The sequence below is a fragment of the Microtus oregoni genome, unplaced genomic scaffold (assembly GCF_018167655.1).
Source record: "Microtus oregoni isolate MIOR12 unplaced genomic scaffold, Mior012 000046F_ref0000063, whole genome shotgun sequence".
Classification (NCBI taxonomy): Eukaryota; Metazoa; Chordata; class Mammalia; order Rodentia; family Cricetidae; genus Microtus; species Microtus oregoni.
The window spans coordinates 569218-593254 of NW_024543220.1; the positions used below are offsets into that span (position 1 = coordinate 569218).

The 24037-nt window shown below is 46.0% G+C and overlaps 1 protein-coding gene across 1 annotated transcript in view; it reads left to right on the plus strand.

Annotated features, from left to right (window-relative positions):
* The window catches only part of LOC121435528 (thromboxane-A synthase), a 163676-nt gene that overhangs the window by 73735 nt on the left and 65904 nt on the right, over positions 1-24037 (plus strand). Inside the window, exon 5 of the mRNA XM_041634926.1 lies at positions 16312-16428. Within this exon, the coding sequence (XP_041490860.1) occupies positions 16312-16428 (117 nt within the window). The remainder of the gene's footprint in view (positions 1-16311; positions 16429-24037) is intronic.

Below are 24037 nucleotides of genomic sequence, written 5' to 3' on the forward strand. Positions count from 1 at the left end.
GGAAGGAAGGAAGGAAGGAAGGAAGGAAGGAAGGACAACCCACATGACAGGCCCACAGCTTTGAGCTGTTCCTCCTGAGAGCTCCAACCTCCAGCAAGACCAGTGAACACCCCAAAATGTGGAGGGACAACCTTGTCTGCATGTCTCCCTCTCTTTTGAGGCAGACCTCTGATTTATGTGCAGAGGAGTTTGCAGCCTGAGCTGGAAGCTTCTCATGCAGACTGGGCTAACCACTGGACGTTCTGCCCAACGAGTGGCCTGCTTATTACCTGTGAACTTCCCATCTCTTTGCTTTCCTCGGGAGCACAGCTGGTCCTGGAGACAACTGTGATGTGGGATTGCAGTTATCTGTAAAATACACCTCAAAGCAGGTTTTCAACACGATGCGTTGGTTTGAACTTTAACATCTTCTTCCTAAGGCCTGAGTGCTGGTGAGGCCTTGGGATGCAGGACTGGACCAGGCTAAGTGGTATTGATCTGGATGCTCGAGCTTTTCTCTATCTCATAACACTCTTTCTGAATTTCAAAATGTTGTTGGAGGAGATTTTATATTTTCCGTCTTAGCAAGTTCTATCTTGTTGCATGAATTTATGTGTGTGTGTGTGTGTGTGTGTGTGTGTGTGTGTGTGTGTGTGTGTGCGCGCGCGTGTGCGTGCATCTGGGGTGGGGTGAGGGGGTTCCCATAGTGCACATGTCAGAGAACTTGCAGGAGTTAGTTCTTTCCTTCCTTTGTGGGCTTCAGGGATTGGCTCAGCACCAGGCTCGCCAGCGGTGCCTTTCCCTGGTAAACCATCTCCCCAGTCTTGCATTTTTGGTGCTACTTCTTGGCTCATCAGAGAATCAACTTTTAAAAAAATAAATGATTAAAATCTCATCTGTGCAATTATGCTTTTCCCCCACTGACCTTCTTGGCTGTGGAAGTAGAAATCAGTGTGTCAGGCAGGAGATGAATGCCTAGAATTTGGGGGACAAATTGTAAAGGAGCCCCAGGAGCAATTGCAGTCTCACTGTAGCTGGATCCTGAGTATTCCATGCAGACAGCTTGGACTGCTTACCTTCCTCATGCCTGGGACAAAATGCCCCATTAAAGCAACTTGAACAAGCAGAGATTTGCTCCTGCTCAGAGTTCCAGGGCGAGGCCCACTGTAGCAGGGGGGCCATGGTAGCAAGAGCTTGAGGCAGCAAGTTACTTTGTATCTGATGTGCTCGGCTCACTTTCTCCTTTTTATGCAGTTTGAGACCCCGGTCCGTAGGAGGGTGCCTCCCGTATTTAGGGTGGGCCTTCCTGCTTGAGTTACCCCAGTCTAGAAACTCCCTCACAGCCGTGCTCAGAGGTTTTCCTCCTAGGTGACTCTAGACCCCGGCAAGTTGACTGCCAGTGTTAACTGTCCCGCAAGTCATTGTACAGGCAAGGACTGACCCCATCCCTTCCCACTGTGATTTCCATTTCTTTACCATCCTCTTTCTCCACACATCCCCTCTTCTTAGTCATCTGCCAGTGAGCTAAAAGCCTGGGTTTAAATTTATTACCGGTTTTCAGCTGTGTGACCTGTCAGTGTTTTGACCTCTGTTAGCCTCAAATTTTTCCTATATGGATGGCATTAGGCTGATTGATTAGTAAAGTCTACAACAGAGACAGGTCCCCTGAAATCCTGCCTGCACCCCATGTAGCCGCCATTCTAAGCTCTAAATACAGGGACAAGCTCGCTCTCTCTCTCTCTCTCTCTCTCTCTCTCTCTCTCTCTCTCTCTCATCCCTTAAGAAAATGTTGTCCGAGCTGAGCATAACAGGTGCTGTGTCCGGACATCCATCTCTGGTGCTATTCTACGGAAAGGCTCTGTAGAGAACTATAGAAAACCTCCCATAGGAGGTAGGATTTGACAGGTCCCAGGCTCCCTTCCCATCTCAGGAAGGGCCCTTGCTGTCAGGTGTGGGTCTAATGGAAGATCTAAGTGTATGGCTTTCTACCCCAATATATAAGCCTTACTTGGCTCAAATCTTTACACAGATCACAGTGATCGTACTTTTATAAAACCACCTCAAGCAGAGAAATTGGAATAATTAAAGTAACAGAATTCTCAAGCTTAACTGATGGGACTCTAACAAGTGAACACGTCAGAGGTTTCAGATGATGGAGAGGAACACACAAACCCATGGAAAGTTTCTTCATGTGTGTGAGGTTGTGTGGGATTCAGAAAAGTTGGTGGCAGTGGTAGTCATGGCAAACTACATATTGTTGGTATTCTGTAAGCAGATTGACATGCCTAACCCTAAACCAGCTGGCAATGCTCAAACAGTGACCACCTGAGTGACACAGCATCCCTTGAAGTCCTCAACCTTCATCTCTCTGCTGCCCTGCAACCCTCTTCTGCTTCCTGCCCCCTTTGCCTCTTCTAGGCTGAGAAGACACAAGGACCTATATGCTCCAAATAGAGTCCACACCTTGAATGAGGATACATGGTCCCAGCACTGCCCACTGTGAGAGCTTGCTGGGAATCCATGTTAATAAGTCAGCTACCTGGACGAGAGGCAGGAAGCTAGTGTGACCCAAGGTCAAGGAGACCAGCAAAGCCCAGTGAGAGATGAACTATTACAACCCAGGGGACAACAACGTGGTCCCTGAAAGGTGGCAACCTCGGCCATAGGCAGAGGATGGAAAATCTGAGTCAGAACACAGTAACACAGTGGGAGAGTGATTGTCATAAAGAAAACATTTTCAAAACCTACTAAATTAGCCAAGGGAATTCTGGGAGGAAAGGATGTTCTTAACTTAGCTCTTCCATTGTGGTCCATGTCTGAAAACCATCACCAAGACGACGAGGTCTAATTCTATCACACGTCACAGTGGACACTTCCTGAGACTGAGCAGGGCCCTTATCAGTGGGCCAGGCTTCCTCTCTCCTGCCAGGGATGGCCCAGCCCAACAAGTTTATTCTTGATTAAGGCCTTTTCAGTGAGAATTGCTGTATGTTATTCCAGCTCCGAATAGCTATGTTTAAATCCAACCTGAGGCCTTCCACTTCCATATTTTGATTCTCATTTTGGTATTTGCCATCACTCAAGTCTACACAAATTAAAGATATGTGGCACAGTTTGTCCTTTGTTGTTTTGGTTTTGGGTTTTTTGTTTGTTTGATTGATTTGGTATGATTTTTTTTTGTTTTTCTAGACAGGGTTTTTTTTGTGTAGTCTTGGCTGTCCTAGAACTCCATCTGTAGACCAGGCTGGCTTCAAACTCAGAGACTGCCTGCCTCTGTTTCCCGATTGCTGGGATTAAAGGCGTGTGCCACCACCGCCCAGCTATGGATGTTGTCTATAAAACCCAATGTGTTTTCGGGTGTGTGTGCACTCACATGACTGACAGCCAGCTCAAGTGCAGAGCAGAGCCCATGCTTGGCAGAGTCGCCTGTTTTCTCCAGAGCTCTCATCCTTACCACCCAGGGGTGACCACTCCTCTGGCGTCTGCTCCCACAGACGTGTATTACCCACTCTTGAACCTTATGTAAATGATAACTTATACAGAGTGCGTCATTTTGTCTGTAAGATGTATCTATAACCGGGTCCTAAAATGCATGCAATCTGTCTTGTTTATTGCTGTACAGTTCTCTTATTTACACAAGATCATTTGCTCCTCTGTTGATAGACTCGTAGGTAGTTGCTAGATTTTCACTATTCCAGGGCAAATTGTTAAGAGTGTCTGAAGGGAATGCACTTGGGAACAGATTCCTGGGATCATAAGTGCTGAGACACAAGAGCAGGTGTGTGCCTGGCCTTCCTGTTTACCAAGGATCAGTTTTCAAGGTGGCTGAGCCTGCTGATCCCCCGGCAGCCTGAGATAGAGCTCTCCGTCGCTCTCCATCTTCCCTGCCCTTCACCCTCCACTGTTTCCTTTGTCTTCTGGCTGGGTAGTGATATGTCATTGCCATTTTAATTTGCATTTATGAGATGAATAATGACAGTGAGCACTGTTTCATATGCTCACCTGCCGTTTGAATGCCCTCTTGTGCTTGTAAGGCCGTTGCCCATTTTTAAAAAGGTGTTTGTCTTTTTTTCTGATCAATTGATTGCTATGCTTATATGATCTAATATATACAGATATATACACTGGAGATTTCTTCCCCTTGTCTGTAGAATTCTATTTTTTTTCCTGATTTTTCAAGACAGGGTTTCTCTGTAGCCTTGGAGCCTGTCCTGGAACTAGCTCTTATAGATTAGGATGGCCTCGAACTCATAGAGATCCACCTGCCTCTGCCTCCCGAATGCTGGGATTAAAGGTGTGTGCCACCACCACCCAGTTGTCTGTAGCATTCTTGGTGTGTGTGTGTGTGTGTTCCCACTGTATGTGTGGAGGCCAGAGAGCAGCCTTAGTGTTGTTCCTCAGGAACCACCTTGTTTTTTGAGACAGGGTCTCTATCTAGCTGTTAGGGTAGGCTGCCTAGCCAGGAAGCTCCAGTGACGTCCTGTCTCCACTCTCCATGGCTGAGATCGCAAGTGCACATTATTATGCTCCACATCCTCACACCAGGCCTCACAGGTGTCCAGCAAGTGCTTAAGCTGTCTTCCCTGCTCCTTCATTATATTTATTTATTTATTTATTTTTGGTTTTTTAAGACAAGATTTCTCTGTGTAGGTTTGGAGCCTGTCCTGGAACTTGCTCTGGCTGGCCTCAAACTCACAGAAATCTGCCTGCTTCTGTCTCTTGAGTGCTGGGATTAATTAAAGGCATGGGCTACCTCCACCCAGCTAAAAAATAGGCAGCCCAGGCTGGCCTTGAACTCGTGATCCTCCAGCCTCCTCCTCTTCATCCAGCAAATCCTGCTGGGATGCGTCACCACAACCGGCCTTGATCATTTTCTTAATGACATCATTTGATAATAAAGTTTAGATTATCAGAATCTTTAACGATATCACTTTTGTCATTCTGGTCAAGAAGTCTTTACTGCCACCAAGCATCAGAAAGCATTCTATAAGTTTCACTTGCTTTGTCTTTCATCATAGGGTTATGGCCATCTCCAGATGATTTCCTGCTATGAAGTAAGGTATAGATCATTTAATATCTAAATGCTGCAGTATCATTTGTGAGGAAGACCATTAAATCCCCACTAAATAATATCTTTGTCATGAGTCAAGACATCATGTGTGTGTGTTTATTTCTGGGTCCTGTTTTGTGCCATTGATTGATTTGTTTACCCTAAAACCATAGTCTCTTAAATATTCTATCATTACAATAAATTTGAAAGATGAAAATATAATTTCTCCTGACCTTCAGGTTCTTTGATCCTTTGCATACAGTTTTGAATCAGCTTGTCTACTTTTGAAGAGTTGACATAACAACAATATAGTTTCCAAATCTGTGAATGTGGCCTCTTTCTATTGTTTAGGTCCTCTTTGTCTTAGTAATGGTTTGTATTTTCAATTTAGAGGCTTTTCACATCATTAGTTAAATTTGCTTCTTAACAATTAGATAATTTTAAGGCTGGCCTTGGTGGCATACGCCTTTCATGGTCCTTGGGAGGCAGAGGCCGACAGATTTCTAAGAGTTTGAGGACAGCCTGTTGCATTTTCAAAAAGGACAGTTTTATCTTACACTCAACAGTCACGCTCAGTCTTAACTCAAAGAGTGTGTTGGAAGACATTCCTGGAGCTTTCTATGCTGCTCCTCCATGCCATCTATATTAAATACAGTTTTATTTCTTCTGTGCAAATTTCTATGTATTTTTGTCTTGCCTTGGTGGTTTTTCTTTGTTGGTGGTGGTCTTTGAGACAGGGTTTCTCTGTGTAGCCCTGGCTGTCCTGGAACTTGCTCTGCAGACCCCAGACTAGCTTCAAACTCACAGAGGTCTGTCTGGGCCTTCCTCCCAAGTGCTGGAATTAAAGGTGTGCGCCACCACGCCCAGCTTGTTTCATGTCATTTTAGTCATAGTCCACTAGATTTGGTATCATGAATGGCTATTAAAATCTACTAAATATTTCCTGGCATTTGTTGAGATTGTATACATTCTTTTCCTTTACTGTGTTAATGTAACGAGTTCTAGGTGGTTGCTTTTCAAGGCCCACACTCCTTGAGTAAGTCCCGTTTGGTCTTGATAAATTGCCCTTCAGTACATCACTGGATCATACTAGCTAGGGTTTTGCTTAAACGACTTTTGGATCTGTGTTCATGAGAAAGTTTTTCTTTCTTTTTAGTTTCTGACAGAACTTGGAATCAGCTTTTGTTGGCTTGGGCAATGGTCTGGCTTAATGCTCAGTTGTGCTCCTCAGAGCATTAATCTCAGCTTTGATTACTGCAAATCAGTAGTTTATTATAGCAATAACAAATAACACATGCAATTGGATTAGGCTCAGTGTAGAAACCTATGGTTTTCCGCTTGACTCCGGATTGGTAGAGTTTATCTGTCTTTGTTCTGCCAGCCATGAAAACACCCCAAAGAATTATTTACCCACACATTATTTCTCTTCCTTCTCCGTAAGAATGTCCTTGGAAGGAAGTCATAAATGTTCTGTTTCCTCGTCTACAAATCAGTCTCTCCAGGAAAAAAGAAACAGTGAGGTCACTCTGGTGCCACTCGCTATCCGTGAACTTGAATTGACTCTTAAAAGCCCTTCTTCACAAATTCCTTCAAAAAAAATTCTGGCTTCTATTATATATAAAAGCCTTCCAAAAGAGGGGATGAAATGTATTCTCTACACAGGGGCATCGGAGCAAGGTCTAGGCAATGAGCTTCCTTTGGGAGGTGTTTTCTCGGCTGTGTTCACTGTGGAAAAGAGAAGCGAGTAGACAGACGAGCAAAAGGCTGGAGGGGGACTAAGAGCTCCAGGTAATGAGATGAGCTGCTGAGAAGGCTCAGACCCATAGGAGAAGGTGACGATGGTGCTAACTTAACGTCGCACAGTGGTCTCTGATACTGCATGCCAGGGATGTTCTACATGTCTTGTATTACTACAATCCTCCCAGCTGTTCAGTGTCTGCTTTTGTTGTCTTTTTCTTTTAACTAAGGCTAAAGGGCATAATAAGGGCTGGTGGATGGCTTGTTGGTTGAAAGGGCCCGCTCTGCAAGCCTGAGAGCCCGTTCCATCCCTGGATCCCGCGGGAATGTAGAAAGGGATCTAACTCTAAAACTGTCCCTAACTTCATGTGCACTCGTACGTGGCATGCTCACACAATATTAATATAGTTTAAAATGTAATGATTCTGCATCGTAACGAGGCATCCTTACGCTGTGTGATGTTCAAGGCAGGTTAATCACATCTGCTTCTCTCTCATTTGTCATCTTCACGGTAGAATAATACAATATATCCTTTCTTTTAGCTTTTGAAACACACAGTCTATGGTTGTCACCCAAGGTTAGCATACTGCAGTTCACCAGAGCCTCCTGTTCCTGCCTGGACATAGCTCAGAACCCCTCGACCAGCCCTCCTGCTCCCTCGCCCCTCCTGCAGTAACCCTCAGTTCACTCTCCAGTCACAGGAGACGAACTTCCATAGTTGGGAAGTTCCTGCCTGCAGTGTGCAGAATGGATAGGCATGACAAGGCTGGAGGCGGGGCAGTCAGCTGGGGCAGACATAATGGTGACTGCAGCCAGGGTGGTGGCCATGGCGATGGAGGGAGCTGGCTTGGGCTGATCAAAGAGATTTCAGAGTCATGCTTGATAAGCTTTTAGTAGAAAGAGAAGATGACCCAGAGGCTTGGGGTTTGGATTAAAACGGGCTTTTCAAGCTTTCTTGATTAATAGTAAGAAACTGGTCACAACCGACAGTAAGAAATACATTTTTGATGCTGGCACATACATACACACATAGACACACAAACACACACACACACCTACGACAAATGAGCTGGACAACAAAATCCCAACCGTTTGTGAAATCCTTAAGGCTTCCTACTCTATTTCTTGTTTCTCTTTATCCCCTTTCCTTTGTTTTCTTCCTTTCCTTCATTTTCTGTATTTTCTTTGTTTTTGTGTGTTCTGGTTTTTGTTACTGTCCTAGCCTCGTTCTCACAAACCTCCCCTGGCTTCAGTCTCTCAATTTCTGGGATTATAGGTATGAGACACTACATTTGACTCTTTCCTATATGCTGGCTGTAATTCACTACCCAGATACTCAGTGGGTTCTGGCCTGTAATCTACGCACACCTGGCCTGAAAGACCTTGGAAGCACCTTCACGGATACTCAGCATACATGGTCAGACCAACAGACAAGAGTCTAGAATGTCCTGTGTCTCTGGAGCTTCTTTCTGAAGACCTAGTCTCCCTCTGCCCAGCCAGTTACCCTTTACTCCTTCAAGGGCCCTCAAGACCTTCCAGGACCTTCCTTAGTGAAGCTAGTGGGAGCAATGCATAGGCAGACTGAGGAGCAAGGGCACGGTCCAGCAGGTCCAGCGGCTTCAGGTTTGCATGATGGACATCCTTCTGTGTTCCAAGTCAACACATCGCAGTGATCCTCAATGCATGAGTCACAGTGACTGCATTACAGAACCGACCTGTGTCGCCAACAGCAGAAAGAAGAATAAAGAAAAGGTGATATTTATCCACAACAGAATTTTTTTTCAGTCATAAAAAAAGAACAAGGTTATATTATTTGCAGCATGCAATCAGAGTTCAGCACACTAAGCAAATTAAGCCCGTCTCAAAAGACAGATTTTTTTTCCTCTCATTTGTGGTTCCTAGATTATAAACAGATACATAAAGCCATGCGCATGTGCATAGCATGAGATCAGATGCAAAATTGCTCTGGGAACAAAGGATCAGGCAGGGTGGGGTGGGTAGCGGGGTATGGAGGTAAAGATGCTCTGTATTCAATATACACTTATGTAAAAATGCCCTATGTAACACAGTACCATGTATCCATGTACTATGAATAGATAGATACACATGAGAAATTTAAATATAAAAGAGAGCTGTGTGGGTGATGGTGGGGTATGGTTGCCTAACGGTGTAAAAGCACTTAGCAATGCACTCAACATTTAAAAACGGGTTAATTTTGCATATGTATATTCATTTTTCAAAAAATATTTTTAAAAAACATCATGGCACCCCATGCTTGTAATTCTAGTGCTCAGCAGGCCAAAACAAGAAGATGGAGAGTTGGGGGCCAGCCCAGACTACACAGCGACACCCAATCTCCAAACAAAATAAAACAAAATGTCAACTGTCTGGCATGATGGTCTGAAGATGAATCCTCAGGTTGGGAGAGTTCTAGAAGGCCATCTAGGTCCCACTCCCCACTAAGGGATCAAACTTCCAGAACTGTGTTCCTAAAAAGCTGCACGTTGTCCACCCTGGTAGTGGGGGCTCACTACTGAAGGCAGGTTGGCTTGCCTTTGATTCAGAATTTTGATTAGAGAGCTTGTTCCCCTGGAGACAAGTGTGATTTTCCTGTGAGCTTCTTCCAACTCCACACCTCAGGGTCACAAAACACAGTCTAAACTCCCTTTCTTGTGTAACATGAATAATCACTGGGCACATGCCAAGTCCCACGGCCTGCATTTTCAAGTTTTTTTCTTTTCCAGATAGACATCCTAGAATACGACAACTGGTTCCCACCTGTGTTTTTGTTTGTTTTATTTTGTTTTGTTTTATGTAAAATGCCCCACCACACGCAGCTCATATTTTCGGATATTTGGTGTTGTTTTGGGAGATACTAGGACCTTTAGGAGGTGTGGAGAAAGTGGTTCCCTGAAGTATAGGCCTTGGGATTTATATCCCAGGTCCATTTCCTGTTGCTTCTCTACTTCCTGAACCACTAAAATGTGGCCAAGCATCTGCCTCACTCCCAGGGCCACAAATCCACCTTCTGCTTTGCTGACCCTTATTCTGCCAACATAAGTAAACTTTCCCTTCTATAAGTCACTTCTTGATGGGCATATGGGCACAGTCGCTTCTTGATGGGCATATGGGCACAGTCACTTCTTGATGGGCATATGGGCACAGTCGCTTCTTGTTGGGCATATGAGCACAGTTACTTCTTGCTGGGCATATGAGCACAGTTGCTTCTTGCTGGGCATAAGGGCACAGTTGATTCTTGTTGGGCATATGGACACAGTTGGTTCCTGTTGGGCATATGGGCACAGTTACTTCTTGTTGGGCATATGGGCACAGTCACTTCTTGTTGGGCATATGGGCACAGTTACTTCTTGTTGGGCATATGGGCACAGTCACTTCTTGACAGGCATATGGACACAGTCACTTCTTGATGGGCATATGGGCACAGTCACTTCTTGTTGGGCATATGGGCACAGTTACTTCTTGTTGGGCATATGGGCACAGTCACTTCTTATTGGGCATATGGTCACAGTCGCTTCTTATTGGGCATATGGGCACAGTTGGTTCCTGTTGGGTATATGGGCACAGTCACTTCTTGTTGGGCATATGGGCACAGTTGGTTCCTGTTGGGCATATGGGCACAGTCACTTCTTGTTGGGCATATGGGCACAGTCACTTCTTGACAGGTATATGGTCACAGTTACTTCTTATTGGGCATATGGGCACAGTTGGTTCCTGTTGGGCATATGGTCACAACCACAAGGTGAAAAGCTAACAATTCTGAGAAGTGAGCTGTGGTTATGACTGCATGAGCATGTGGTTCATAGGCCTTTAGAACAGGGCTGTGGAAAGGATGTGGAAGAGTTTGGAGTGATGGACTAGGAAAGCCCTAGAACATAGTAAGTAGAATATAATGGGTCATTCTGTTAAAAGTTAGGAAGATCAGCATGCCAACAGAAACAGAGACAGTGCTGTCAGGTTTACAGAGTTTCTAGGGAGAACAAGATGTTGTGTTTTAGCAAAGACTATGACCACATTACGTCTATGTCCTGAAAACAAGTGAAGCAGAATTCAAAAGTAATACAGTAAGCTGTTTGGTGGAGGAATTTTCAAAAAAGCATAGCATCCAGGCTGTGGCATGGTTATTGATCACAACTTATAGACAAGTTTATAGTGTGAGAAAGCAGATGGCTGTGAAAAGGTGTAGTTTGGTAAGGATAGAAACACAAATTCAGTCAACGTTGTAGACAGGGTAGGTAGAGAGGGTTTGGATGAAATGGCATAAAAGAGATTAGCAGAATTGAGGAGAAACCACGTGGTTTTCACTGGGACAATAGGAAAGGGACATGAAAGTAAGATCCTATCTACCGATTGCTTCAGAGTGTAGCAATGCAAACTTATCTGAAAGTCTTTCATTTGAAAAGAAAGTGCTTGAGCCAAGAGAACCTATTGGGGCATTCTGTTTTGGCACGGCCATCTAGGGAAGATTTTCCCAGGTCTAGTCACGAAGGCACACAGAGCCTGGTGCACCTGTCGCTCAAGTGGGCTAGGCTACATCTCCATCCAATAGAAGAACTGGATGCCTTGTCAACACTGTACTGGTCTTTTAGGCATGTGGAAGCCAAGTGTGACAGGGTCATAGAAGCTTGAACCAAGGTTCTAGAAAATAGCAAAAGCCAGAGAACATGTAGCAGAGTTAGATTCCTCACAAGAAGCTCTTGAGAAGACGGTGAATGAAGCTACGAAGTTGGAGCCTAAGTTGTAGTGGAGACCCCAGGATGTTTGTTGGAGATGACAGAAATTTGGGATGTTCACTGAGGAAAACGTCAAGCACTGGGAGGAACTGGCCCTAGGAGGAGACCACGTGTATTACAGACAAAGAACAAGAGGAAGGACTTCTCGCGTCCTTTGGAGCACTGGTGATGCCATCAAAAGTCCCTGATTTAGACACAGAGCTGTGGTGTTTAGTGTTTGTCTTGCTAGGTTTGCGTTTTGCTTAGAACCAATCTTTTGTTGTTGCGCTCCCATCCCTCCATTCTGCAGACAGGAATGTTTACTCTGGGTGTCGGAAGCATGCAGATTGTTGTTTGAATGTCTCACAAACTTGAGTCTCAGAAGAAACTTTGGACTTTCGAACAGTTAGAACAGTGAGGATGGGGGAGCCTTGGAAGCTAGGCTGAGCACATATTGCATTAGATGGTCACAAGCCTACAGCGGCCAGAGGCTAAAGGCTTGGCTGTGCAACCTCTTCCTTGGACCCATGCATCTGGACACCCAGCCTCAGTCGGCGTGAGTGTGAGAGGTGGGGGAAGCTGCAGGACAAAGGGCCTCACTGGAAGAAGTGGGTTGCTGGGGGACATGACCTACTTTCTATCCCCTCTCTGCTTCCTGATCTACTAAGATGTGGACAAGGGGCTGCCACACACTCCCCCCACTACCACAGAGCCACCTGCTGCAGGCCTCCTCCACCATGAAGAACCATAGCCCAAACAAACCCCTCCTCTCAAGTTGCCTCTGGTGAGGTATTTGGTCAGAGCCATGAGAAAAGTAGCTAATACACTTGACATTAATTCCTTCTTGCCATCATATGAAGCGACCACCTTGCTGTTCTTTTTGTTCTAATACATGTTTACACATGAAATGCCCCTGCAAGGGTTATCCCTGACTTTGACAAAGAACCCTAAAAACAAAGCCACGGAGGACTCCAGTAGATCTTTCTAGTCTAAAGCTATAGGAGGCTAAGGGGGTGAGCAGAGAGTCTAAAGACATACTGCATGGAGAGTGAGGTAGTTTTCCTTTAAATATAAGAAAAAGGACAGCAGGAACCCAATTCTTAGTTGTCTATATACAGGTGCACAGGAGTGTGCGTGTGGAGGCCAGAGGTCAAACACAGGTGTCATTTCTCAGGTGCCATCCACCTTGGCTTTTGTTGGTTTTGAGACAGGATCTCTTATTGTCCTAGAGCTTGCTTGCAGAGTAGGCTGGGCTGGATGGCCAGCAAGCCTCAGCGATCCGCCCATTTCCACATGCCCAGTGCTAAGATTACCTGTGCACGACCACATCCAAGTTTTTAAATGTGGGTTCTGATGGTTCAACTCAGGGCCTCGATGTCCAGCGAGCATTCTGCTAGCTCCCCAGCCTCCCGTTTCTTAAGTCTTAAGGATGGATCAAATCCAGTCAGTCTTGACCCTGACTCAACAATTGAGTTTGTTTTAGCAGAACCATATAAACCTATGTCTCGCTTTTTTCCAAGTTAAAAAGTCTTAGCAGTGTGGCACAGGCTGGGGCTTTACCACTCTATAAATATCCATAATGTATGATTTCCTCCTTTGACTCTGGAACCTAAATAAACAGATTATGTTCCAAAAATTCCATAAAACCATAATTTAGTGGCCACAGCACTCCTAAAGAATCTCATTCTAAATATAGAGAGGTGTTCCTCTGCAGAAAAATATCCCAGCAACTTGGTTCTAATATATAATTAAATCCTCTAGATACTTTGCAGTTATGTTTTACGGCTTATTTTGAGTGTTCATATTTTATCAGAAAATTATAATTTCCCTCTAAATAGGAGTTTTTACAAGGCGTTTGAATTATGACGGCTGGCTTCAGGCTTCAGCTATAATTAAAACCGTGAAAGGAAATAGCGGAGCCCCGTGGCACACATGGTCCTGCCGACTCCTCGGTCCTGGAATCCCCCTGCATCCTCAGAGCTGGGGGCCACACTGACGAAGAGTGAGGGCATCGTTTGTAACCACAACTGCCATAGTGTGGAAGAGAATGGATTGAGGGAAGAGGGGAAGGAGAAGGTGGCCAGGGAGGGAAGCTTTCGTATGTTTCCTGGCTCGGTTTCTAAACGGCTTATCCTCGGGCGTCCTGACCAAGTAGACCCATTACATGCCCCACACCCAGTCTTCCCCTTGAGAAACTCATTTTCTCATAAACTGTGATGATATTCATTGCTCTCTGCTTCTCCACTCGACTATCAGCCTCATGAGGGCCGTGCCAGTTAGTTCTTTGTCAATTTTACACAAGCTAGAATCATCCAGGGAGGGGGGAACCTCAACTGTGAAAATGCCCCATCAGATTTGCCTATAGATAAGACTGTGGGGCATTTTTTAAAAAGCTATGGTGAATGAGTGACGTGGCAGTGCCCAGCCCACTGTGGGCAGAGCCATTCCTAGGTGGGTCGCCCTGGGTTGTATCAGAAAGCAAAGTGAGGAAACTATTAGGAGCAAGTCAGTAAGTAATGTTTCTCCAGGGTCTCTGCTTCAGTTCCTGCCTCCAACTTCCTGCCCTTTCCTCCCCAAGCTGCTTTGGATCATGGTCTTTGTCATATCAACAGAAAGCAAACCAATACAAGGGCTAAAGCCAAGTCTTTCCTGCCCAATATTCTCTCACTCCAGCACCTGGATATTCCATGAGCTTTCTGGAAAGACCACAGCCGAGGATCTTACACTGAGGGACTCACACAGAAATGCATTTTGTCACAGTTCTGGATGGACTGGAAGTCTGAGTGGGTGCGGGGTTGACATCTTCTGTGACCTATCTCCTTGGCTTAAATGACTGTCTTCTGCATCCCCATGGTCCTCTGTCTCAGGTCTGTGTCCTAATCCTACAAGAATATACAGATACCGAGCCCACTAGACTAGGGCTCACTCACCATAAGAGGACCTTTAAAATCCCTATAGACAAATACAGAGTTCTAGGGATCAGGATTTTAATATATTTCTGGAGATACAGTTCAAGCTCTAATGCCTATATTAGACTTTTAACAAATCTATGCTGATAAAGAATAAAACAAAGACACCCACAGGCCTACCTCCCAAGACACGGCTGACATACATAGAAATGTAGATCTCGTCCTTTGCTTGATAAATGTATACCTCAGCCTTCATCAAGTAGGTTTCCTTTTGTAGTCAACAGAGACCACTGCAGAAAGCCACAAACGGTCAAAACCCAGAGAACAACTGACCATGGGGTACCAGCCCCAGTTGACACGTCTATAACACAAATTTATGCACCTAAGGCTTGGGAGACATCAAAGAAGCTGGGATAGAAAGACCATAAGAACTAGGGGACCCTCTTTGAGATAGTCTCTTCCACATGACAGGGAAGCTGAGTCCAGGAATTCTCAATAATGTTGTTACCTGCACAGGCTCTGAAAGTGGCAAGACCTTGGGAGGAGTAATGGGAGCAGAAACCATAATCAGAAGGCATTGTATGCAAGGAACATATTTTCCCAATAAAAGAAAAATAGAAAAATAACAAAGGCTAAACAATGACACCAGTTGACACACCAGCATATGCGGGGAGATCTCACGAGATTCTATCCTATATGAAGAGCTGCAGGCAGTCAATAGTTGCAGAGAGAGGGAGAAGCAGTCTTCTCCAAGGACGAGATGCCCAGCAGGTTATCCGATCCGAAACGGTCAGCTCTAAACGCATCTGAGCAATACTAAATGAACTCAGCAGATTGTTCTTATAAACTTATACATGTGTGTATTTATAATTGACAAGCAAGAGATTATATATTTGCGAAGGAGTCAGCCGGGAGGGAATGGGAGGAGAAGGAGGGCGATGATGTAAATACAGTACTCATAGGTGGAATTTTCCAAATTAAAGTTAAAAAAAGAAAAGCAAAGCCCAATGAATGCCAGAGCATAGAAGCATCCCAGGAGATGAGCTCTTGGAAGCCTCTCTCCTGGGTGCCTCTGAAGGACACTTGTTCAGCAGTCCTTTCTGTCACCCCCAGCATCCTAAGGACATGGATACATAATTCTGTCATCTCTGAGCCAAACTCAGTCAATTCAAACAACCCAAATCTCGTGCCACAAAAACCAGATGTGACCTTCAACCCTAGAAAACCCGCTTTGGTCATCGTCAGAGGGCCTCACAAGGGCCCTCAGGGCACACAGAGGCCACTGTGTTATTTTGATACTGTCTACTCTGTGAGAAGGCTAGCAGATCTGTCCATCTGTCGCCTGCTGGCCCCAGCTGTGAGTCTTAGATCCTCATCCACGAATACTGCAATGCTTTTCTGTGTCCTTGCACGTGAAATCGAGGTCGGGATTATTGGCAGAGTTTAACAGGGTGTTTATCACATCCTTCAATTGCCACCAACGTGGTTTCCTTCTGTCTCTGTGATGAAAAACTCTGATTTGGGGCAAAAGGGTCCGTTTGGGTTGTATTTCCAGATAGATCGCAGTCCATCTGTGATCACAGCCGGGGCAGGAACTCATAGTCTTGAAGCAGAAACCATGGACAAATGCTGGTTGCTGGCTCACTCCTTGGCTCGCGCTTTTTATAAAGCACAGGACCAGCTGCCTAGGGAGTAGTGCTGCCCACAGTGGGCTGGGCCCTCCTCCATCAATTAACAAACAAGGTAACCTCCACAGACAGGCTCACAAGCCAATCAGATCTGTCCAGTTCTTCAGTTGAGCTCCCCTTCTCAGATGACTTGATTGACAGTTAAAGCTAACTAGCATAGCCACGAAGGTGACTTTGGCTTCCTGGGTGCTAACCCTCTGCTTGTCACTTTCTATCAGGCCTCGGGTCTGGAACCCAAGCCGGTAGCAGACAGCGTCCTGATGTTACGTGACAAAAGATGGGAAGAAGTCAGAGGTGCCCTGATGTCTGCGTTCAGTCCTGAAAAGTTGAATGAGGTAAGAGACAGGAAGTACGCATTCTTTCTCTTAAGGAACAGGCTTCTCTCCAAAGGGAAGCAAAGAGCCCGACCAGGTGCAAGCGTTGCCCAGGTGGTACATCAAAGTGCCTCGCCCACCAGGGCCCCCAGTCTATCCATTATACAGAAAGCAAAGCATCCTCCACTTCCCTGTTGTCCCACATGCTCAGGTACCATCAATCAACGGTTCAAACTGCATGCCTGGCTCTGTCCCGGGACGCTGCTTGAGGCACTTTGAGGCACTCAGGAGAAACGTAGAACAGTGTTTCTCATACTTTCCTGTATAATTGATTGGGGAGCCTGTTAAAATGCAAATTCCCATCCATAATATGGCCACGTCTGAGATGGTAAACTTCAAACTACCTGTTGGGAGAGGCTGTTTTCTGAACGGTGAAGCACTGCCCAGGGCTGAATCACATCTGAGGGTTGGAAGCGCTGGCCATGAGTGGCCAGGGAGAGCTCTGGGTGGACAGCCAGGCCAAGGTCATCTTTCAGACAAATTCACAAAATCTGAAGTCTCGGCAGTCCCCTTTCTCAACCCAATGATCCTCCCTCCCCTATCAAAGCTGGTGCTTGCTTTTCCTCCCAGAGTCTCCAGCATCCATCCTCAACTGCTTGTGGAAGAGGGCCTGGGAGATAACAGACAGGACAGGCTGCCCAAGAACTGTGTCCTGACTACCTCCTTCCCCGGCAGATGTGACCCTGATGGTTTCTAGATGCTTCCTTGGCCTTTCTCCTCTAGTTCATTGGTTCTCACTATGGGACTCAGGGCAGATTACAATTTGTTGCCTATAATCCCAGCATTCATGTGGTGGAGGCAGAAGGATTACAAAGTTGAAGTCAGCCTAAGCTACATAATGAGACCTTGTCTCAAAAAAACAAAACAAACAAAAACTAATTCTTCTTGGCTACTGAGGAATTAAAGTATCTAAGGTGCCTGAGAACCTGTGGGTCCTCTGTGATTCTGCTATAGCCGGAATGGGGCAGCCCAGGGTGCCAGTGCTCTGTTTGGTGCCCCCCTACTTCACTCTCCTGTCTACTGCTTTCCCAGGCCCCCCGCCTTCTCTGTCTCATTTCTCTCTGGGACTCTAAGGATCCATTCCGTTCATGTGTTTACTGCATCTGCCGTGTGTCTCATCCTGCTGCATGGATGTTTCAGGGGACAAAGCTTTTCCTTTTTCCCAGTACAACTTCTTTTGAACTTTGAACTGCACATATAAGGTGTATGTATAATAGGTACTCGGTAACAGTAGCTCAGAGGATGAATGAGAAACCAAAGAACTAAGAAACTTCCTGTCTGCTTCAATGAATGCTGTGTGACAAGGAAAAAAATCAAAGGGAAGTCACTTTATCAAGAAAAAAATTAAGGGACTGGAGAGACGGCTCCATGGTTAAGAGTCCACATTGCTGTCATGGAGGACTCACGTTTGGTTCCAGCACCCGCATCAGGTGGCTTACAGCCCCCTAAACTTCAGCTCCAAGGAATCTGATGCTGCTGGCCTCCTTGGGCAGCCACACACAGACACATACACAGAATTGGAAAAGCAAAGGCTAAGCAACAGGATGTTGCAGATTGCTGGCTTTCTCCTCACGAACTCACAAGCTGTACACATGAAGGTAGAAAAAGGAGTCATAAAGACCACAGAAAACAAGACAGCGCCGGGATACTGAGCCCAAGCACACGAATACCTGGAGAGAGCGACGAAACCTCAGTGTTTCTCGTCCTTCCTGAATGAAAAGCTTTGGGATTTTAGTCACCAAACTCCAGGGTTTATTATCCCACTCCCAGGGTTTATTCTAAATGAATAAATAAATAGTCTGCTTTTCCTTGGAAGTGTGAGACTTTTCCTTTGGCACCTTGGCAGCTATGTGCTTCCCCACCTGCACCGGCATGCCACGCACCTCCTTTCCTCGCTCCCTGCTGGTTTCTGGAAGCCTTCTTAGACGGTAACCGCCCACCGGCTTCACCTCTTCAGTCAGGCTGCCTCAGTCAATAGTGCTCAGAATCACTGGACACACACGCATGTGTGTGTGTGTGTGTGTGTGTGTGCCCACGCATGGGTGTTTGTGTGGCTTTTGTTTGTTTGGAAAAGCTGAGAGTCAAGTGAGGTCACATTTTCATTTCAAAATAAATTGCTTTTTGCTTTAGTCTTAGTGGGGATGATACAGAGAGGTAAAGCCAGAGCAAATATGATTGATGCCTCCCGCTTCAGGAAGACGGGACCAGCGGCCTCATAGCACGGGGACAGACTAGTGATTAGGATTTATAGGACGGATTACCAAGTGTTGCTTAGAACATAACTGATTTTTGTTGTCATGAGAGAAAATCTTGCCTGGTTAACTTGCCAGGTTCCCCACCCATCCTCCAAAAATGTTTGCGCTTTTCAAAGGGCAGCTGGGAGATTCATTTAGGCCTTGACAGCTTTTCAGTAGACTCCTTACCAACGGCTGTGAGTTCTCCTGGAGTCGCGTGCAATTTTACTGTGAACCAGAAAGTAAACGGGTTTAATTTCAGGAAACAAAATTGAAACCAAATCCATACTTCTCCAACGGAAACACATAAATAACAGGATGCCCTCAGGGCAGGTTAGTGCTTTTTTTTTCATTCTTAAATGTCATAACTATTCAGAAAGAGCGAAGATAGAGTGGAACCTGCACATCTGTGTTTCTCTCCAAACTTTTCCAGCTTGGAGGACTTTCACAGCCTCCTCCTCAATGCCCTCTCTCCTGTTGGGTACCCGAAGGTCACCTGCTACTCTCCCGCTGACTCACGCAATCTTACAGGAGTCTGTGAATGTCCTTGCATTGATGTGATGATGAGTTGGGCTCCCTTCTATGGCTGGGGTCCAAAGGCCTGTCCCTAACATGGCTCTACTGGGAGCCGGCAGACAGAGCCTCCCTGGAAGGGGACTGTGGCGTCCCAAACATCTCAGATCCCTTCTCTTGCTTTGTGGCTGTGCCAACAGAGGTTTTGCTCTGACCCAAACCCTGGTCACAATCTGCTGTCACACCCTAGGCCTGGCTGGTCATGGACTGAACCCTCCAGAAATGTGAGCCGAGAGAAACCGGGTCTCTGTATAAATTGCTTGTCTCAGGTGTGCTTTCCCAGTGGTGGAAGCCGATCAATTCCTCTACCACGGAAAGAGATCTGAAAGCACTGAGGATGAAACGGCCTCGGTGGTTGAATAGCTTGATGAAATACTACCAACTGATAGATTCACCACATGCTTTAACACGTTAAAAAGTTGTTTAGTTGGGGCTGGAGAGATGGCTCAGAGGTTAAGAGCACTGGCTGCTCTTCCAATAGGTCCTGAGTTCAATTCCCAGCAACCATATGGTGGCTCACAACCATCTGTAATGAGATCTGGTGCCCTCTTCTGGTGTGCAGACATCCATGCAGACAGAATGCTGTATACATAATAAATAAATAAATCTTTTAAAAAAAAGTTGTTTAGTTATCTGTTTAGCTTTGTTTATTCTGGACTCATGGTTTTAAAAGGTAAAAGTCTGGGGAGTTAATGCCATAGTGTATTGTTGAGCAGAACGGTGCTGTTGGAGAGTAGGCCTTTACAGTTCCTACAGTGGGCCTCATTTTCCAGGGCTTCAAGGACACCAACCCAGCCTGGCATCACGTTAGCCAACTTTGCGTTGCTACAGTGAGATAGTCAAGCAGACAGTCTATCACGGTAAAATATCTAGCTCGATCTTTAGCAAAGTCAAAGTCCAAAATCAATGATTTCTCCTGGCTTGGCCTCACGCTGTGACGAGCGCCTGCTAGAGCCAATGGTCACATCTAGACTCAGAGCAGAGGTCCCACCATGCCCTTCAAACGCACGCTCCCTGTAACCTACCTATTAAAAGTCCACAGCACCCCTAGTGCTTCCGTCCTGAAGACCAAACCTCTGCACATGATCTCTAAGTAATGGTGTTCAGTCCCTATCGGGCAGCTTATACATTCTGTCCTCAGAATCTACTATCAGTGGTGGGCATTTGCTCCCTTGCCCAGATAACCAAGGATCGACCAGGGACCGGGCAACTTCACAAGTGAGTCCCTAAGGACATCGGTGTCACCCAAGAGTGAACGAGCCACTCAGAGAGCAGTGCACGGATGCCGGTTCGGACAACGTGGCCCACACAAGGAAGGCTGGCATCTCGTCAGCACCAAGGGCTGCAGCTCTCGGCCTAATTTTTCACTTTCATCCAGATGTTTCCTGTTGGGAAGGCAGGAAATAATGTATGGGTCTTGTAGACAGGGGCATATGTGCTCATTACTCCCCACCGGCCTTTCCTGCCTGGGAGAAGACGTATGGCCCAAGAGTGGATACAATTTTTAAAAATTCACGATGATACAGTGAGCTTATGAGTGAACGCGTGGCTGGGACCATTTCAACATGAAAGTCTCTGCACAATTACGGTCATCGTCGTGGCTTTGGGCTTTGCTTGGCCTTAAATTCCCCGCATAAACTTCAGGCAGTCGGCACGGGGCTTCCACGGCAGAAGAGAGTTTTCCGGTAACGCTGGAGCAACCAGCTTTTACTTGGCAGCATCCCTACCAGCGGTTTACTTTTAATATTTGCTTTTATTTCTTAATCCTTCCGAAGAATAAAAATAAAAGTCATTATAAACCAGAGTAGCTGTGGTAATAAATACTTCAGAGTCCAAAATACATTGTCCCTGTCTGACCAGTTGTCCATGTTCCAGGGTGAGTATTTATCTAGCAGTGTGAGACCATTATCCTGAGACTCAGTTGTATCCTGCTGACACCTAATCTTCTAATTAAAATCAGAATAATGATATACTGTTTAAATTCTACTTTTAAAAAAAATGTTCATTTTCCATTTGCATTTAAAAGCAAACACACTCCTCATCACCGATACCCCATCCTGGGTTATAATTTGTCTTTCTTTGCTGGAATCATAATGTCACTCCCAACTTGCTGCCGGTTTAATGGTAAGGAGCATCTGAATGTGCTTTACAGCTTGGCTGTTGCTTGGCAACATCAGCAGCCGCCTCCTCCCCGGAGTAAGTTCTAATTGGCCACAACCCTTGACGGGAGTCTCTGACTTATTGGAGACGACACTTGACTATTCATCTAGGTGTCTCGAGCTGCGCATATCAGCAGGGCATGGTGCATAAAAATGAGTCGCGGATGCTTTTCCTATCTGGGTGGCTTTTAGCGGTGGGGTCGTGGATGAGGGAAGTGATAAGTTTCATTAGCTAGAATTCAGTTTTCATTGGTTAGTCAACAGTTAGAACGCTTCAAGGTGTTCCTTTTTAAAGCTGTCTCGGGCAGCTCACCCTGATGCATCCAGATGTTCCCCCCCTAGCTGCACGTCTCCCACACAGAGGCCCTCAGGCCTGCTGGGTTAGTCAGTGGTATGTTACTACAGCAGATACCGGAGATGATCCCTGTACCAAAGGAAAAAAAATACTTTAACTCAGAGTTCCGGGGATTCCAGTCCTCAGCTGATGGACATACTGTTTTGAAGCCTCGGCTCAGGAAAGGGGACAGCGGTGCATCACGGGGAGAGCACAGGCAGGTCACAGCCTTTCCATTGGAGGCCAGAGGCAGAGGCCACAAGATTCCCTTCAAAACCACACTCCCAACAATCCTCAGCGCTCCCATCAGGCCCCACCTCTCCAAGTCTCATCGCTTCCCAATAGCACCCTGGACAAAACCATTAATACAGAGACCTTCGAGGACTGTTCCAGATCCAAACCGTGGCACCACACAGGAAGAAAGGTTAGCCTCTCGCATTCGTTGATGTCAATCTTTAAGAGATTCATAGTGTAGAAGGGCAGCAAGATACGTAAATTACTGCATAATAAACCAAGTGGTGGAGGGTGGTGATGGAACCCTTGTCTTGTTTGGAGGACCACAAGCTACTCTGGGGAAGGGGTGCCAGGAATAGTCTTGCTACTGGGGTCACTGCAGTCAACGTTAGGAAGAAGTTTATGAGGCAGGCACACAGGCGTCTGGACAGAGCAGTACAGGGCTTGCTCAGAGAATAGGGGAATTCGCTCAGGCTGGGACACAGTGTGCAAGAAAGACACCAGGGGGAGAAAAAAGAATTGCAAAAGTGGGTTGAGGCATGCAGAGGCCACGGCCCTGTACCAGGGGAGTCAGAGCTGTTAAACATTTGGAAGTGGAGGAATGGCTTGTCAGAACTCCCTGGTGGGAGAAAGCACTCCATTTTGCTTTTTCGTCTTCGAGATGCCAGATGTCCCCAGACATACGAGGCAATCTTTCTGGAGCAGATGAGGAGAACTGTAAATGATACATCTGGTCTCTTTTGTATACTACCTAGCCAAGGGGTGCGGGCAGATTCCCAGAGTCCGGGTATGGGCAGGTTCCCAGGGTCCGGGTGTGGGCAGGTTCCCAGGGTCCAGGTGTGGGCAGGTTCCCAGGGTCCGGGTGTGGGCAGGTTCCCAGGGTCCAGGTGTGGGTAGGTTTTTTCCATGGTCCAGGTGTGGGCAGGTTGCTCCCAGGGTCCAGATGTGGACAGGTTCCCAGGGTCCGGGTGTGGGTATGTTGTTCCCAGGGTCCGGGTGTAGACAGGTTCCCAGGGTCCAGGTGTGGGCAGGTTTCTAGCATTCAGGTGTGGACAGGTTCCCAGGGTCTGGGTGTGAGATCAGGCACAAGCCTCTACTCTGTCTTTCTTAGTCTTTCTCCACACTTGGGTAAATGACTAACCGAGCGATATACCATCAACATGTGGAGCTTTAGCAATGTCATATAACTCGAGACACTTTCTTTACTACTCCCTGAACAGGAAATACTTCCTCCCCCAACCCTCAGTGAGATGCCATCCCCCAAACTTCTAGATTCCAAAGGCTTTCAAGTGCTGAGGTCTTTCTTTTCTTCTTTCATTCTTTCTTCCTTGTGTTCATAGTATCAGCTCTGTAGAGAGTGAAATTGTAAACTAAGAGTAGATATATTGAGGGGCAAAGGAAATATGGGACCTGGTGAAAAAGTAACGGGAATCAGATGTTCTGACATTCTTATTCCCATGTTCATGAAACTCTTGAATACAAAAATAACCAGGTTCCATCATATGAAATTCTAAAGTCAATGTGTCAAAGAGATGTCAATAAATTTCTTTATAGATAGGATATGTCACTTCAAGTAGATGGGCTTAATGATATGACCTTCTACAGACCCAAATCTAGAAAATGGCTGCTTTTTTCCCATGGTCCCCAGCAAATTCTTAACCTGTATTTTATAGTGTATTAGTTATGTTTTGCATTACTGTAACAAAACATCAGACAACAGCAACTTAAGAAAGGAAGGATTTATCCTGGCTCACAGTTTAAGGGAAACAGTCTATTATGGCATGGCACAGACAGAGGCAGAAGCAAGAGACAGCTGTTTACACTGCATCTGCAGTTAGTAATCAGAGTCCCACCCCAATGACCTACCTCCTCCATCAGGATCCTACTTCCTAAAGGGTCCAAAGCTTCCCAGAACAGCACCTCCATCTGGGGACCAAGTGTTAAATCATGAAAGCCTGCCACAGTGATAGCACACCCCTTTAATCCCAGCAACTCGGGAGGCAGAGGCAGGCAGATCTCTGTGAGTTCGAGGCCAG